The sequence below is a fragment of the Leptodactylus fuscus genome, chromosome 6 (genome assembly GCF_031893055.1).
Source record: "Leptodactylus fuscus isolate aLepFus1 chromosome 6, aLepFus1.hap2, whole genome shotgun sequence".
Lineage (NCBI taxonomy): Eukaryota > Metazoa > Chordata > Amphibia > Anura > Leptodactylidae > Leptodactylus > Leptodactylus fuscus.
The window spans coordinates 8,292,137-8,311,056 of NC_134270.1; the positions used below are offsets into that span (position 1 = coordinate 8,292,137).

The 18,920-nt window shown below is 44.1% G+C and overlaps 1 protein-coding gene across 1 annotated transcript in view; it reads left to right on the forward strand.

The window, feature by feature from the left end:
- LOC142210260 (cytochrome P450 2A13-like) overlaps positions 1-16,821 on the forward strand; it is a 40,770-nt gene extending 23,949 nt beyond the window's left edge. Inside the window, exons 3-9 of the mRNA XM_075279313.1 lie at positions 1,304-1,453; positions 1,800-1,960; positions 2,827-3,003; positions 3,201-3,342; positions 14,217-14,404; positions 15,609-15,750; positions 16,637-16,821. Of these exons, the coding sequence (XP_075135414.1) occupies positions 1,304-1,453; positions 1,800-1,960; positions 2,827-3,003; positions 3,201-3,342; positions 14,217-14,404; positions 15,609-15,750; positions 16,637-16,821 (1,145 nt within the window). The remainder of the gene's footprint in view (positions 1-1,303; positions 1,454-1,799; positions 1,961-2,826; positions 3,004-3,200; positions 3,343-14,216; positions 14,405-15,608; positions 15,751-16,636) is intronic.
- Positions 16,822-18,920: the final 2,099 nt, after the last annotated feature.

Consider the following 18,920-nt stretch of genomic DNA (forward strand, 5'->3'; position numbering starts at 1 on the left):
TATGTCATGTTTTGCACTGATAGGTCAGAGACAAGTGCAGGACATTTTGGTGCTCTAGGCAGATTAGGCAAACTATTCCCCCCGCTATATCTGCACCTTTCTGTCTGTCATTAGATAAGGAAAATGTTTGTTCTTGTACCGTGTTAGCCAGTGGGTAGGAGATATACAAAAAAAGAAAAAACTTGACAGTCTTCAGTAGTTGATACCTTTTTAATGGCTAACTAATAATGATGACAGATTACAACGTTTCGAAACTCTCGGCTCCTTTCTCAAGTAAATTTAAAACCATATCTGAAGGAGCAGATTTATGTACAAAAGGACACATAGGGATAGAATTCTAGGAGGAAGAGGGGGTGGAGGGTTATTGGTAGAAAAAATTTAAACAATTCCAGGTTCTTATCAGTTCTCAGGGTCTCAGGTCAGTGATTTCTGTAAGATGCCATAAATCCATGTGACAGATTAAACCCCTTCTCCAGTGTTTGAAGCAGGGTCATACGTTTAAAAAAGTCCCATTGAAGTTAAAGCAGAAGTAAACTTTTGATTTTCCTGCACTTCTTTATTCCTTCCCAAGTTTCTTTATTATAATCTCACACCACTTTCATTAGACGTACAGGTGCACTGGTTCTTGTATAATGCAGGAATGCTCAGGCTGTGGTTGGGGAGCACATTAAAAAACCTAGAAGAGTGCTTCAGGTGTCATATGAAAGAAGAGATTCTTCTATGTGCCACCAAGATGGCAGTTCCACCTACCATATCTATTTTCCAGAGATATCACAAAATGAAAACATGGCTGCATATACTTATGCCCATCCATATCGCTCAACTGAGGATTCTTCTGGAAGTGTTCGAGGTAGAGCTGTGATCTTGGTGTCATATAAAAACTCATTATTTCTGCTTTTATATGGCACAGAACTGTTCTACATTTTATATTACCTAAAATACAGCTGATAGAAGAGATCATCACTCCTCTAGCCTCAGCTTCCATACATTATACAAGAACCTACTCCTCAGTACTCCTGGTGTACGCTGATCCTCTTCTGTTCTGGGTGCCGTATACTCATGTACGCACTAGACACTGGTGTTGCACTGACATAATATACATCAGCACACAGCACCCAGTATAGAAGAGGACTGATTACCTCCCAATATCAATGACCATTTCCATCACTGATACCCTAGGCGGTTACCTATCTTTGCTTACCCTTCATTCCAGCCCTGGTCAGCTGTATCTAGAAGTTGCTTCATGGCAGTGAAATTCCAGTTCATGGGCAGTTTCACTCTTGACATTTTTGTTCTCATTTAGGTATCATAGGTACCAACGGTGAGCGCTGGAAACACACAAGACGATTTACTGTCAGCACACTAAGAAATTTTGGAATGGGTAAAAGATCAATGGAGCAAAGAGTGCAAGAAGAAGCTGAACACCTTATCAAGGCTATAGAAGCTACATGTGGTAAGATCAACTATGTTCAAGACCCTAAATCCTGCCACAACCAGGGAGCATCAAGTGTGAAAAAACAAAAGTATCAAAATGTATCTGATTGGAAGTCACAAGGAATTGGGAACAGAAAAAAAGATACCCTATGCATCCCCATACATGGAAATATAAGTAGATTAAGGCTGCCGTATCCAAGGCCATGAATGAGGAGGAGTTGCAGTACCACTTACAACCTCTTGGACAAGTATGGAGCTAATTGGTGGGGGGGGGAATGGAAGCCAAGTTTAAACAGTATTGTAATAATAAGTTGTATAATTTCTCTGTCTCCTGGATGATATATGGCGTTTTATCTTCTTTCCAGGTGAAGCATTTAACCCTCATACTGTTCTTGGATATGCAGTGAACAACGTCATCAACTTGGTTGTGTTTGGCAGGAGATGGGACTACGAGGACAAGAGTTTTCTGAAGTTCTTGAACGTCATAAATAATCTGTTTAACTTTATCCGAACTCCCCTAGGAGTGGTCAGTGTTATTATGTATATTCCTATTGAAGCGAATACTGAATGGTCAGGGTGGTGTGAAAGGCAAACCTAGGATTTGGTTGAGGTATATAGTATGCCCGTTGGGTAACCCATGGCAGTCACGTCTTGATGGCACCTTAGATATTGGCTGCTAGTGGATGTTGTTGCTAAAACCTGTTTTACTGACAACATTGGGCAGAATTTATTAACACTGGTGTTTCCTATGCTTTACCTGAACTGAAAGCTACACGAGCCAGGGACTGGTGTAGACGTCAACTACAAGTGACATCTGAAGTGAGTTCTAGTGTATCCAATGGGCCGATCCATCCTGCCTTGACCTTCCTTGAGCCCGGTTCTGCGCCTCCAACTGTTGTATAAAGAGACAAAATGGTTCATTTTTGGCTAAAACTGAGGCCATACGCCATAGATGTGTAACACATACCCAGATTTCCAATAGTAGATGAACCCCATTGTGTGACAATGGTTTGCCGATTCTGGAGGCACACATTTGTCTTACACTGGGCACCCATCTGGCACTAGTCCGTCATTAATCCAAACTTTTTCAGCCCATGAGTTTAGTTAGAATAATGGAAATCCAACTGGCACTCGACGAACCCCATTATAGTCAACGGTCCGTCAGGCTCCATTTGAGGTCCACTATCTTTACAATCCGTTTTCCCATTCTTCTTATCCTGTGGTCTGATTATCATGGACATCACATGTCCATGTAAAGTGGATGTGTGAATTAACCCTTCCAGGTAAAGCTATATTGACAAGACGGCCATGTTTTTTAACGACGGCCACACATCTGCATTTCAATGCAAATTGTCCTCAAGCCCTACGTTTCTGATAAATTCTGTCACACAGGTATATGTTGCATTTGAAAGCATCATGAAGCGTCTTCCCGGTGCTCATCAAAAGGTCTTTGAAGACTGTGAAGGCCTGAAATCCTTCATCAGGGAGCAAATAGAATCTCACAAGAAGACGCTGGATCCAGACTCTCCACGAGATTTCATAGACTGCTTCCTCATAAAGGCAAAAAAGGTAATAACACCTTCCGATGGGTGCGAAGGGAATCCCTCAGGGTTACCGTCCTGTTGAACAAGTCCTTGCTGCTCCATCGTGGCCATCAAATCTGATGGAAATGAAGATGGAGCCTCCAACACCAGTGTGAACATAAGTTAAGTGATAGTTTTCAGGCTATTTTGAAGGACAATTTTCATTCTACTGTTGAATTCCAGGAGGAGAAAATGAATTGTGAAGACTTCAATGAAGATAACTTGGTTATTACAGCCTTTGAGCTATTTGTAGCTGGAACAGAGACTACGATGAATACAATTCAGTTCAGTCTCCTGTTGATGATACAAAATCCACATATCCAAGGTAAGAATTTATTACTTCATCAAACATTGGGTGATGGACTATCGGCCCAAATCCTTGTGTATCGTTGTACTGTCATACAGTGTACGGATGACCATTGTTGCCATACAGGCCCAAAGCCTGTGCTAGAAGTAACAGGCTATTAATAGGCTTTGGGCCTATATGGTAATATCCCAGACCACGTGACATCTGGAATATTACCATATAGGCCTGAAGCCGGCTAGGATTAACATGAGCACAAACAGAATGTCATGCATTTTCCCCCCTCGGCTTATACTCGAGTCAATAAGTTTTCCCCGTTTTTTTGTGGTAAAATTAGGGGGATCGGCTTATGTTCGGGTCGACTTATAATCGAGTATATACGGTAGCTTTTTTAAAGCTGCTCCAAGCAGGACAGAAAGCTGCAACTGTTTCCACTGATTTCTCCGGTTGCAAAGGGGTAATGGCTAGGCCCAGCGTATGGAGGTGCCCCAGCTGCCATCTGGTGACGGAAGGCCTGAGTATCCAGAAGCAGAAACGCCAACATCTCCAGGGCCAGCAGTTTTTAGATGAGGCCGTTGAAGGCTTGGACATGTGGGTGGCTTGCGCTGTACTTCTGCCTGCAATGAAACGCCTGGGAGATGGGGAGTGGCTGGGAAGAGGCGCATGATGGTGCAGGCAAAAAGGGCGGATGAGGGTGAACTCCCCAAAGTGTCAGAGACAGATGTGTAGGTGTCCAAGTTGGTGATCTGGACTGCAGCACCAGCACTGTAAACAGTGGAAGAGACAGTGTCGGCAACGCCGGGCGACTATTGTCCTGCGTTTGCTCTCTACCACTGAGCCCAGGGCTTGCCTTCCAAATGACAGTGCACACAAAAGGTGGTAAGGTTGCTATTTTCAGAGCCCCTACTCGGTTTAGACTTGAAAAGTGTGCAAACCACACTAAATTTGTCATGTAACTGGTGACATTAGGCACCTCAGTGGCGGTAGTTTGGCCAGGGGGTTACGCTAGCCTCCTGTGTGACAATGAGATCATCTGCCACTTTGTCATCCTCCTCTTCCCCCATCAATATACGCTGTGAAGCGGACAGGAGTGTGCACTGACTATCCTGCTGGTATGTTCTGCTCTTATGCCCGACTCCTCAGCATACAATGTGTTATCCATGATGGCAATGAGGGATTCTCGCATCACACACAGGAGCAGGATTGTTACACTCATAAGTGTGTTGTCACAGCTGACCCTCTTGGTGGATTCCTCAAAGACACGGAAAGATCTCACATAAGTATGGCAACATATGTGAGTTTTGCATGAGTGGCTAGTACACAGAAAATCTTTGGCCTTGCTGCCTCTGGACATGCCTCTGCCTCTAGCCACCTTTTTTGCTGCTGCGCTTGCATCCACACCTACACTGATTTCGCCCCTAGGCATCACCCCTGTCCATGCCTCTGCCTGTAGCCTTTTTTCCTGCTTAGCTTGCCTCCACATCTATACTGCTTTCCCCGCTATACATCACCCCTGTCCATGCCTCTGCCTCTAGCCATTTTTTTTCCTGCTTAGCCTGCCTCCATATTTACATATCATTTGTGCGATTTTTTTCCTCTACTGTACCAGAACAAAGGATGAGATTTTTTAACTTATACCGGGGGTCGAGGATTGCAAAAATCCATTATTGTTTGCCCTCCATGATGTGAACTATCTCTTGAAAAGCAACCTAACATGAAGTCAGCCATGTGTGCCAGTGTGTTACTTCGCATGACTTATAATGAGCTTCTAACCAGCACAGTTGGGGGAATCAGGGTGGATTGAGCCTCTAACCAGCAGAGTTTGGGGGAATTAGGGTGGATTGAGCCTAGTAGGAGCAGAATTGTGCAAGGCTGATGGTGGAGGAGTATGAGGAGGAGGAAGAGTTGAAGAGGGTGAGCACACACATCAAACTTCATGTCAGGGTGCTTGACACTGCTGGACATGAAAATGATGGGTCTATCCAGGGGCTGTTCATTTTGATCAACGTCAGCCGGCTAGCACTGTTAGCTGACAGCTGGCTGTGCTTATCCGTAATGATGCTACCGGCTGCGCTGAAGACATTTTCCAATAGTACGCTGTCGTCAAAGCAGGAAAGGACCTCCAATGCATAGAGCGCAAGTTCCAGCCACAAATCCAACTTGGAGACCCATCAAATGTAGGGCGCAGAGGGATCGGAGAGGACAGGGCTGTGGTCATGCAGGTACTCCCGCTACGTGTGCCTGTACTTGTCCCTCCTAGTGACACGAGGCTCCTCAGTGGTGGTACTTTGGCCAGGGGGTGCCATTAACGTGTCCCAGACTTTGGAGAGTGTGCCCCTGGTGGGTGTGGACCGGATGGCAGTTGTTAGCCTGTTGGAGGAATTAGTCTGGCAACATGGGCGAGTTTTGCATGCGTGGCTAGTACATGGAAAATCTTTGACCTTGCTGCCTCTGGACATGCCTCTGCCTCTAGCCACCTTTTTTGCTGCTGCACTTGCATCCACATCTACACTGCTTTCACCCCTAAACATCCCCCCAGTCCATGCCTCTGCCTATAGCCACTTTTTTTCCTGCTTAACTTGCCTCAACATATACACTGCTTTTGCACCTAGACATCACCCCTGTCCATTTAGGGTCGGAGGCCTTTTCAGCTTTCAATTGCTCACTCTCCTCTTACTGCAAACCGCACATGACAACAGCCTGCCCTGATGGCAACTGTGTCACATCATCACTGAGGATGGAAAATGCTGGTTGCGGGTCCACAACCACAAAATCGCCAGGTGATGGCGGATGCTCCAGTGCTTGGGCATCAGTACACACAAAGTCGTCTCGTAGCTCCTGGGATTTGGGAAGTGGTTCAACAGAGGGAGAGACAATCAAAGGATCCGAAAAGAGATCCTGGGAGGGGGCAAGGGTAGGATGACTCTGTTGGGAAGATTGGGCATGTTGGACGAAGGAGGGTCAGACTCTTGGGTATGAACACGACTGCAGGTAGTGGCTGACTGGCTAGTGGAAAAGCAGCTGGAAGCATTATCCGCTAGCCATTGTAACACCTGTTCCTGGTGCTCGGGCCTTGTCTGTGTTGTACCCTGCACCCTGCTTAAAGCAGGTGTCATATCAGGAATTGTGCTGAGCACATTGTGATGTATGGGGGATTCAGAAGCTCTGGTTTCTTTCCCAAAAGCAGTCTTGATTGCAGCAGACAAGCTTAAAGGTACAGGTAGTGCGGCTCAGCAGCTCAGCATGTCAAAAAAAAAACAAATGAAAAGAAAGACCTACGCCCTCTAAAGTGGCTTACTAAATGAGTTATTCCCTCACTAACCAGGGGGTTAGCCTACTGCTGACCTACTAACAAACAGGGTTCACAAGTAAACAAGGGGTACACATATCTGGCCCTGTAACAGCGTCCTTTTTGGCAGAGCTTTCCCAGACTGGTTGAGTGTGTGTTTCAGTCTCTCTCCTCTCTCTCACTAACCAGCACACCTGTGCTACTTACAGAGCTCTGCTGGTCTGTTTCCAAGCCTGGAATGGATTGCCCTGCAGGACTGACCCGAATTTTACTCCAGTCTAAGCTAAACGCCTGTGCATACTGCAACAGTCTTGGGGAAAAATAGCGGTTCTCCCACACTATACCTCTCTCCACTTCACAGCATGCTAATGTTTCTTGTCCAGTGGAAAGGATGGGATAGGATTTAACATAAGTCTGCCACCCATGGAAACTCATGGTGCAGAAATTGAGGGAGCTGAATTTGATGAACCCTTGGGTTTTGGAGATGGAACTCCATCAAAGGTCTCTGCTGCTCACACACCCTGCTCAACATATGGTATCTAGGGTTTCAGCGTGTAATGACCTCACACAACAGCTGGTGCTTTGGGAAGATGTAGGCATTGCTGGAGTGTATTGAGGCTAGCAGCAGCTACTGTACACTAGCCAAAGTGGGCGCAGAAGTGCTGCCCTTTAACCAGTAGCTTGTGTAAATTGGGGTATGTTCTTAGAAACCGTTGCACCAATAAGTTGAAAACGTGGGCCAGGCATGAACCGTGTTGGAGGCTGGCAAGCTACAGAGCCGCTACCAGGTTCGGTCCATTATCACAGACGACACAAATGCCTGCCCCAGGTGCAGCGAGGAAAAACACATTGCCATATCATCCAGGATGGCATCCCTCACCTCGGAGGCAACGTGCTGTCTTTCCCCCAAGCTGATGAGCTTCAGCACGACCTGCTGACACCTCCCCATGCCAGTGTTGCAGCGTTTCCAGCTCATAGCTGGGGTTAATTTAACGGCGGAGGAGGGTGGTGTTTCAGCACTCCTGCCAGGAATATTGGGCGGGGAGACAAGGCAGGCTGCCACAGTTTGCGACCCGGTCCCAGCCTCAACTACATTCAGCCAGTGTGCCGTGATTGAGATGTAGCGTCCCTGGCCGCATGCACTTGTCCATGCGTCAGTGGTCAAGTAGAACTTTGTGCAAAGTGCAGAACTTAGGGCCTGCCTGATGTTACGGGACACGTGTTGGTGCAAGGCTCAATTCACCCTAAAAGCCAAAAAAACTGCTGGTGAATTTTGTTCAGTTCCAAAGGACTCTGTGTTTAGATTTGGCTCAGTCGCAGCTCCAGGACATGCCTTGGAAGGCAAGGTTTCCTTTAGTGGCTCCATCTCAGCAGGATGATGATGGTGAAGCTTGGTTAAATCTGGAGTCGGAAGGGAAAGTGGTTTCTGATCTACATGTAAAGTACTGGAGCATGTTGTTTGGACAATTAACACCTGATCAGAACCCTGTATAGGTAATATAGAGTCCGATATTAGAGGACCATTACCGCTAGTAGTGGTTGCAGCCAATTCTCCCCCTTTGCAGTTCTCTAAATAAAAGTTACCCCCAGGACTTGATGCCAAAATGTTATCAATTTCCCAATCAAAATCAAGGTCAATGTCTGGGTCCATCAATCCAACACAATGAGAGTGATAGTTCTGGAACCACCATTTTAGGGGCTAACAATTTTAAAGGGGCTAACACTCTGCTGGTAGAAGGCTGAAGTCACCTGAAGGGCCTCAATCTCTGCTGGAGCTCAGTTTAAGGGCCTGTAACTTAATTTAGAAGGGCTCATGTTAAGGGCCAGAAAAGTGAATTTTAGAAGGTCTTACCACATCACACACACACACATCCAGAATAACAGTTCAGGGTGGGGAGTGAAGGATTTCCCATTGCCTATTCCATCTGTGGTTGTCATGGGCAACGTGATTTAAAGGGTGCTTGGTAATGTTTCTTTAGCTTAAAATTTGGGTTTGTGTCCATCCAATTGGGGAGGAAAGAAGGTTTCCAAGTATTTTCCCCCTTTAAGGCTGCCTTCACACAGAGTAACGCTGGGCTTGTAAAAATCCTCATTCACAGCCGTACACGCGATCGCTGCAGAAGGCTCCCGAACACTTCCCATTCACTTCAATGGGAGCGCTCGTAAAGCTGGCGTTACAAGCGCTCCCATTGAAGTGAATGGGAAGTGTTCGGGAGCCTTCCGCAGTGCTTGCGTGTACGGATGTGAATGAGGACTTTTACAAGCCCGGCGTTACTCCGTGTGAAGGCAGCCTAATAGTGTTTTTTTTTTTTTTTTTTACTGTGGATAGAGTGTAGTTGTTAGGCTGTGATGTTGGGGTAAAACTGTGACTTGGGCATGTTAGATGCCCCCAGACATGCTTCCCCTGCTGTCCCAGTTGCATTCCAGAGGTGTTGGCATAATTTCCTGGTGTGTCATAGTGGACTTGGTGACCCTCCTGAATCGAATGGTGGGACCCCCTGAAATGAAGCATTTTTCCCCATAGACTATAGAATATTTCACTGTTCGCTCATCTCTAGTTATGATACTTGGCATACCCATATGTCCACTGTGACCACTATGAATACCGCAGGGAGGCCCAAAAGAGAAAAGGGAAGGGGAGTATATTTTTTTTTACTTTCCCTGGCCCCACCACCTTTTATATTCTGGGATCTGAAGAGACCATTTTAGTTTGTCCAAGATGTATGCACAGGTGTTCGGTAAGAAAAACTAATAATTTGGGATACTGGGTCAAAGCCAGATCATAAAGAAATGGTTCGCCATCTCTACCGAAGAATGGCGCTTTTTATTCTCTAGCTGATTCAGCTCCCAAAAAATAAGCGCCTGCTTCCCATTGAAATGAAAGGAAGGTAAAACTCTTGTGGCAGATTTGTATGAAAAAATGTGGTGTGTGCACCTAGCCTAAGAGGGTTACATAATGTCGGACAGCACATTGCAAAACCCATCCTCACTTCCCCTTGTGGCAAAATCATGGGGTAACAATGACCTCCTTGTCTGCTTAATGAACCATGATAGATAGCATGTCAAATTTGTAAGAGGAAGGTAAGAAGGTTGAGTGTAATAGGAACTCTGGTCATGGTGGAAAAGTTCTCTATTAGGCCCTCCGACACGCCTCAAAGGCTGGTGCAGTGCTGAGGGGGCTGACTGGGGGTCTGATGGTGGTGGTAGTGTTGCCCGTCGATATGTTAAAGTGGTAAGTCTCCATGAGCCTGATGTTGCTTGGAGTGCCCCCAATGGTAATTGAAAGAATCAGACTCACGACACAGTGTTTTAAATGAATGGTATACTGATATGGTTGAACAATCGGGATCGGAAAAGATCGGATCACGGTCGTGATCGGGTTCCGATCCTGCCTAATAAAGATCGGGAATGAAATTCCGGTACCGATCACTCAACTTACCTGCAGAGAAGCGCTGCCGCTCCCCGTTCTTCTCGCTCCTCTACGTTCTCCTTCATATGCCTTCAGAGCGCTGTGCGCGCCCCCGCCTCCCAGGCTAGTGTTAGAGATGCTGCAAGAAGACGGGGCTTGTGGCTTAGGAGAGTATGGGCGGGTACTGGGAGGGGAGATGTCAGTGATGCACTCACATCTCCCCGCCAACACTCTCCTAAGCCACAACAAGCCCCGCCTACTCCCAGCATCTCTAACACTAGCCTGGGAGGCAGGGTGCGCACGGTGCTCTGAAGGCATGTGAAGGAGAGAGAAGAGGAGCAAGAAGAACAGGGAGTGGCCGGGGGATTTTTTTTTCAATCACTATACAGCGTGGAATACTCCATACTGTGTAGTGAATAGGATCGTTTTTAAAATCCGATCTTCGATCATTAAAAAAATCCCATTGAATTGCATTAACTTTGGAATTGGGATTGGGATCGGGATTGGGTTCAAATGATCGGAAAATGAACGGAAAATCGGATTTTAAAAACGATCCTGAAATCTCAAGATCGGCTCAACCCTATATACTGATGAGAAACAAGTCAACACAGGCATCCTTCTAATGGAGGTATGGTGCTTAGGGAGATCGGCTGCAGCTTCCTGGTCAGTCTCCCTTGTTGGTACAGTCTTCCACCATATAGTGTGCTTTTCATCTCTTAATCCACATTATATCTACAGTGCTCTGGTTGTGGGTGTCAGATACAAAAGGGGTTGCCCTGCTGATCTATGGTTAACAAAAGGGCTGTAGGTATAAGGTCTATACAATATTAATCTCACAGTCTTCTCCCGCAACTTCCACCAAAGTGAGCAGGGATTACCCCCATCTCATGACTTGTACTTGGTCTAGGGACAGTCTAACCAGGAAATCTAGCTCTATTTCCTAACCTTTACTCCCACCCAGTGGCGTAACTAGGAATGGCGGGGCCCCGTGGCGAACTTTTGACATGGGGCCCCCCCTCCCCAAACCGATGCTGAAGACCTCGACTGACCCCCTCCTCCGCACTCTATTATGTCCCTTAGTAAGCCCTGCACACAGTATTATGTCCATTAGTGGCCCCTGTACACAGTATTATCCCCAATAGTGTCCCCTGCACACACAGTATTAACCCCTATAGTGTCCCCTGCACACACAGTATTAACCCCTATAGTGTCCAATGCACACAGTATTATCCCCTATAGTGTCCCCTGCACACACAGTATTAACCCCTATAGTGTCCAATGCACAGTATTATTAACCCCTATAGTGTCCAATGCACACACAGTATTAACACCTATAGTGTCCAATGCACACAGTATTATTAACCCCTATAGTGTCCAATGCACACAGTATTAACCCCTATAGTGTCCAATGCACACACAGTATTAACCCCTATAGTGTCCAATGCACACAGTATTATTAACCCCTATAGTGTCCAATGCACAGTATTATTAACCCCTATAGTGTCCAATGCACACACAGTATTAACACCTATAGTGTCCAATGCACACAGTATTATTAACCCCTATAGTGTCCAATGCACACAGTATTAACCCCTATAGTGTCCAATGCACACACAGTATTAACCCCTATAGTGTCCAATGCACACAGTATTATTAACCCCTATAGTGTCCAATGCACACAGTATTAACCCCTATACTGTCCCCTGCACACACAGTATTATCCCCTATAGTGTCCAATGCACACACAGTATTAACCCCTATATTGTCCAATGCACACACAGTATTAACCCCTATAGTGTCCAATGCACACACAGTATTATCCCCCATAGTGTCCCCTACACACACAGTATTAACCCCTATAGTGTCCCCATATGTCCCACTGTGGACACCTATAAACATTTATTATACTCTGGGGTCTGAAAAGACTCCAGAGTATAATAATCGGAGACCCGGGGGATTAAAACCATTAAAAGAACAGAGACAGTTGCTTACCTGTTCCTGCCGGCCGCCGCTCTTGTCCAGCTTTAATGACGTCAGACGTCACATGACCCGGGAAGCTGGCCTGGGTCATGTGACGTCAGAGACGTCAGACACGAATGACGGAGGCCTGGCAGGATCGTGGAGAGGTAAGTAACACTGTTTTTTATGTTCCCTTACCTCTCCGGTCCGCCGGTCATTATACTCGGGGGTCTGCAAAGACCCCCGAGTATAACGATAGCCTCTGTGGGCCCCGCGGTGTCACTTGCCGATCCCGGCCCAGCCAGGATCGGCAAGTGAATAGGGCCCGTAACGGACTTAAAAAAAAAACAAAAAAACCCGCAGCGGTAGCGGCTGTCACCGGGCCCCCTAATGGCCCGGGCCCTGTGGCAGCTGCTACTGCTGCTACCACGGTAGTGACGCCCCTGCTCCCGCCTTTCATAGGGAAGTAGAGACAAGTCCCAAGTCCTCCACTTGACAGAGGAAGGAACTTCTGACCCCTTTCCCTTCCTAACTAGAAGTTCCTAAATCTAGGTCGAACCATCAGCTCAGTCTCCCAGCCTAAATGGGTTGTCATATTAAATGTATATGACATGGAAAGTTAGGGGTATAACTTGAAGTTCCTTGGTCCTAATACAAAAGGTCCCCAGTTAAAAAGTGATTTTAAAAAAATCTATTAAAAAAAACCCTAAAAACTTTAGTTTTCCCATTCTTATGTTCCAATTAATAAATAGGATTCCTGAGCAACCCTTATATGTGAGGCTAAACAGGAAAATCCTACATTGATTCTTCTGGGATTTCTTATGATAGGGCTTTGGAGTTATCTTGGAAGCTGCGATTTATTGCAAGTCATTTTGCTAATAAATGCCAAAAATTTCAATATCTGTATGACCAATAAGTAATTTTGTTTGTCCCTTGTTCCAGTCTAATATAGAGGGGAAATGAATAACTCTGTGTTAGATATTATCCATAAGAACACGCAGATATCATAGATTGTAAGCCCTGCGAGGTCACTGCTAGTATTGTATTGGTCTTGTATATTTTGTGTACTGTATAAACTCTGAAATGTCCAGCATCATGGAATTAATATAATAATGTATAGCCTCATGGAATTAATATAATAATTTCCAGCACATGGGATTAATATAATAATGTCCAGCATCATGGAATGAATAAAATGTACAGCCCATGGAATTCATATGGTAATGTCCAGCCCCATGGAAGTTATATAATAATCGACAGCACCATGGAATTAATATGATAATGTCCAGCACATGGAATTAATATAATAATGCACAGCACCATGGAATTAATATGATAATGTCCAGCACATGGAATTAATATAATAATGCACAGCACCATGGAATTAATATAATAATGTACAGCACCATGGAATTAATATAATAATGTACAGCACCATGGAATTAATATCATAATGTACAGTACCATGGAATTAATATAATAATATCCAGCACATGATATTAATACAATAATGTTCATCCCCATGGAATTAATATAATGTACAGCACCATGGAATTAATATAATAATGTCCAGCACATGGAATTAATATAATAATGTACAGCACCATGGAATTAATATAATAATGTCCAGCACATGGAATTAATATCATAATGTCTAGCATCATGGAATTAATATAATAATGTGCAGCACCACGGTATTAATCTAATAATTTCTAGCCCCATGGAATTAGTATAATAATGTACAGCACCATGGGATTAATATAATAATGTACAGCACAATGGAATTAATATAATAATGTCCGGCACCATGGAATTAATATAATAATATACAGCACCATGGGATTAATATAATAATGTACAGAGCACCATGGAATTAATATAATAATGTGCAACACCATGGTATTAATGTAATAATTTCTAGCGCCATGGAATTAATCTAATAATGTCCAGCACCATGGAATTAATATAATGTACAGCACCATGGGATTAATATAATGATGTCCAGCACCATGGGATTAATATAATAATGTCCAGCACCATGGGATTAATATAATGTACAGCACCATGGGATTAATATAATGTCCAGCACCATTGAATTAACAGTGCTCCATAAATAAACCATAAAAAAATAAATAATAATAATAATAATAATAATTAATAAAATCACATTTACTATGATTTGAAATGTGAAGCTATTACAAGAGATGTATAAATTGTTGAAATTTGCTCCATTTGCAGAAAAGGTCCAGAAGGAAATAGATACAGTCATTGGTTCAATCAGGATGCCGGGAATTTCTGACAGGACCCAAATGCCTTACACAAATGCTGTGGTCTATGAGATCATGAGATATGTAGACCTTGTTCCAATGGCTCTCGCTCACAGCGTGTCGGAGGACACATTCTTCAGAGGTTTTATGATCCCCAAAGTAAGACTTTACTTATTTTTAGTCTTGGTGATGAATGAAGAGCTCTGCAAATTTTTGAAATCTGTATCTCAGAAAGCCACCACTTGAGTAGTCAATATATCTACTTATATATGGATGAACCATGGTACATTGACATGTACACAACACATGAGTGAAAAGGATGAACAACTTGTCTGATACATTGTGTGAAAGTTTTTAATTTGTTGGTGGTGGTCAGTGGTCTCAAGGTTATGGTTCATGAGCACAACGTAGAGATCGATTGGTTTTAATTTAAACCTGAGATTATTGGGGTTCACCACCTATGAGTTATTATTCTACACTGGGGTCTCCATACTCTTCAGACCCCAGAATATAATAAGTGAAGGCTCAGGAAAGGGACAGAACAAAATCTAAACACTGATACTCATTCTCCCTCACCTCTCCTTGGCTCTCTTTGGAGTCCAGTGCTCACTAGCTGGTGTGGTAGTCTTCTTTTGGTCTCTTGCAGTCTCTTTTCTGATATCACAGGCCTCGGGGTCATCACTGGGTTTCAATCATAGACCTCACAATGTCAAGAAACTTGTGCAATTGGGCGTCATCAGTGACCCTGGGGTACTTGATATCTCAGACGGAGATCAAAGACAATCGGAGATGCTGGAGAATGAGCAGCAGATGCCGTGAGGTATCCCAGGACTGCTTAGAACACCTTCCACAAATGAGGTCCACATTCTCTAATTTTCTAAAATGGAGACACAAATTGTGATGGGCTTTTAGGGCTATAGCGGGGGTTCGATAGATCTTCCTGTAAAGTTGAGCAGGTCTTGATCCCTGCCCAAATGGCTTCTCAAAGTCTGCATCAACTTAGGTTTTCCTACAGGTTGTAGGTCTAGAGGCTGAAAGGCCTAGTCCAAAGCAGTTAGGCCACGTCTAAAATGCTTCTCACATACTAAACCCTAAACACACATGTTACATGTCTAACTGACCAAGAGCAAAGGATGGATGGTTATATAAACTAGGGTGTACACTGGGTCTACATCAACCAAAGGTTGGTTTCATATTACTTTTACAAGTCTTGTATCATTTTAGGAAAATTGGGTCTACTTTGTTAACACAAATAGCATCGTTCTTGTCCTTGGACGTTACTGGTATTACAACTCATAACCATGACCATTCCTTTGACTAGCACATGATACGTTGCATCCAACAATTCATAATATCCCAACAGGGCACCACCATATTCCCAATTATTGGCTCAGTGTTATCAGATCCAGACTGCTGGAAGACTCCTTATGATTTTGATCCAGAAAACTTCTTGGACCAGAACGGATTGTTCCGCACTCATGACGCCTGGATGCCTTTCTCAGCAGGTACATTTCTTGATGGATGATTTATTTGATTCATGACAAACAATCCCTCTCAGTTTGGAGCAATGAGGGTGATCCGCTAACTTCCAAGTCTTTCAAAATCAGTCAAAAAGTCAAACTGATTTTGGAAAAAGCAAACCAGAAACCTTTTTCAGACTCCAGAGTATAGTAAGTGGAGGCCCAAGGAAGGTGCGGAAAAAATAAAAACCCCAGGTACTCACCTCTCCTCAGTGTCCGGTCATCTCCTTCAGGCTTCTTCCACCATCTTCTCTGATGTCAGGGTCACCTGTGATGACTCAGTGGTCACATTGGTTGCACCGACATCCTGGTACTGTGTCAAAGCATCATGATAATAGCTTATGCGGTAACCTTAAGGTTCCTGATGTCAAAGAAGACACCAGAAGAGGCCACAAGAGCTGCTGGTGAAGATTATCAGGAAAGAAAACCAGACACCCAGGAGAGATGAATATCTGTTTGTTTTTTCTTTGTCTCCATCTGCCATGATATATATATTATTGGAGGAAAACATAGGCTGGGCATATGGAAGAACGGCATTGTGGCTGCCATGGAGGCTATGGTGGCTTTTATGGTGGCGTTATGATTCTCTTGAGGTCGTAGTGGCTGTCATGGAGGCATGGCAAATAGTATAGGCATTAAAGTGAATCAATGCAGCAGTATACACTCCCTTTAAGGGCATTATGGCTGGCATAAAGAATATTGTGGATTTCATTGGAGCATTGTGTCTGTCATGGGAAATGGCATTGCAATTATGGGTAGTATAAGAGGTATTGTGGCTGTCCTAGAGGGTCATGTGGCTTTCAGGGTTGGCATGATTGGCATGGTAGAAACATTGGAGGTTACATGACAACATTTTTTTATATTCCCACAGGAAAAAGACTCTGCCCAGGAGAAGGACTGGCTCGTATGGAAATCTTCCTCTTCCTCACTGCTCTTCTTCAGAGGTTCACATTCAGACCTGCAAACCCATCTGACACATTCGACCTTGGGACTCTTAGAAGAGCCTTCAGAAAAAATGGACTTTCTTACGATTTGAGAGCTTATCCCCGCACATAAGAATGATTCATATTCAGCGCACAAATGAAACAACTACATAGAATTGGGATATCAAAATTCACATTAAGTGACACTGAGCTTTTGCGTCATCGTTTCTTAAATTCTAGGAAAAATAAGAATATTTCCAGAAATTCGTTTCAGGTCCCATTTGATCGAAAAGATCACCCTATCCCATTTGGTCCAAATCCTTTCTAAATCGAAACGTTCCCAATTGCCCTATAAAGTCATGTTGTGAAGACAGACATTAGTAACATCAAAGTGACAGCCACATGACTATGGGTAAACATGGAATCCATCTGTCATTTTGGGAGATTCAAATCTTGAAAGTTTTGTATTGATATTCTCGTAGCAGGAATATACAGTATTAATACATTTTAATAAAAAGCTATATCGTTCATATCATGACATTCTTTTAAAGGGGTTATCTGGAATTAGGTTCTTAAAGGGGTTGTGCCACAAAAGATCAAGAATAGGGGATAAGTATCAAATTATTGGAGATGCCAATATTAGAATCCCCAGCAAACAGGACAGAGAATTTCACCTGATTCTGTTTTCCTTTTCTGCTTCCCTGTACATTACACAGAATAATAAATGGCACCATTTTGAAGTACAATTTTTCACGTAAACATCAAACCCTTACATGACTATGGAAACGGAACAATGAGAAAGTCATGGCTTCTGGAATGTAGGGAGTAAAAAACGCAAACAAAATTGTAAAATGTCTACATCACATAAGGGTTGATTTATTGTTTTTTGTCACTGTGTGTCACAGTGGGGCAACATGGTGGCTCAGTGGTTAGCACTGCAGCCTTACAGTGCCAGAGTCCTGGGTTTGAATCCTGCCAAGGACAATATTTGCAAGGAGTTTATATGTTCTCCCCGGGTTTGCGTGGATTTCCACCCATACTCCAAAGACATAGTGATAGGAAAAAAAATGTACATTGTGAGACCTATATGGTGCTCACAATCTACAGAAAAAAAAAGGATAGAGGGGTGCAGATGCCCTTTTGGGACCCTTTCGGGGTCTATGGGGAGGATTTGTGCGGCTATTAGGTTCCCTCCTCCTCTACAACCCAGGCTCATCTCTTCTTCTGTGGAGTTGGGTGCACCTAGCTGCAGGCTCTTGGCAGTATACTTGTTTCAAAGTAAGGCTACTATGTACTCCTGGGGACTGGAGATATTGGCACCAATCTCTGCCCACTGTCAGAAGGGCATTCCTGACAGTCTAGCTGGACACTGACTGTACTCGTCCATAGCTCTATACTGTCAGAGGGGGTGTTCCTTACCGCCCATCGATGACACTAAGCTGTGAAGCTAGTCTATGGACGAGTATGGTCAGGAGGGGTGTTCCTCACAGCCCAGCTAGACTGTCAGGAACGCCCTTCTGACAGTGGGCAGACATCGGTAACGGCACACATATCTCCAGCCCCGGGGCACATAACAGGAAAGCCGACAGTGCACTGAATTCAGCGCACTGTTGTCTTTCTACTGATATATAAAACCGCATGTGCCCAAGGACATGAAAGATCTTCTTCAACAGCAAGGACCAGTAATGAAGCTCCATTCAATAGTACAGATTATCATACTCAGCTATGAACTGAGAGTACCGGGGCTCACCATCAGAGCCAGTTTTAACTGCAGGAAGATATAATTGTTAGGGCTTGCAGCATTGATGAATAAGGGACTTTGTAGACATAAAGTAGGCAATTGAACCTTTAGTTAGACCGCACAACAGAGCTCCTGATGAACCTTTGAATGCAATACAATTCGGAAACGCAATGAGCTTATTAATTGAGCTATAAGACCCTATTATTTGTACTTAGTCTATTAGACATGGAGATAGTTGAGAAACAAGGGACTGACAGTACAGAGATTTACTAATCCGCTTACATCACGGCTTATATGGCAATATTGTCTGATCTCACCACCCGTGAACTTAAGTCTCCGCTGTTTCCATTATTCGGGATTCAGAAGTCCTTTGTTTTATTAGGGGGATACTGTAACATCCGGCCGCATGCTGCGGCGCAGGAGATGTGTTCAGTTGTGATTTTTTTTCGTTTGGTTCTCCTTGCTCTGTCTGAACACTGCCCTATTCTTTC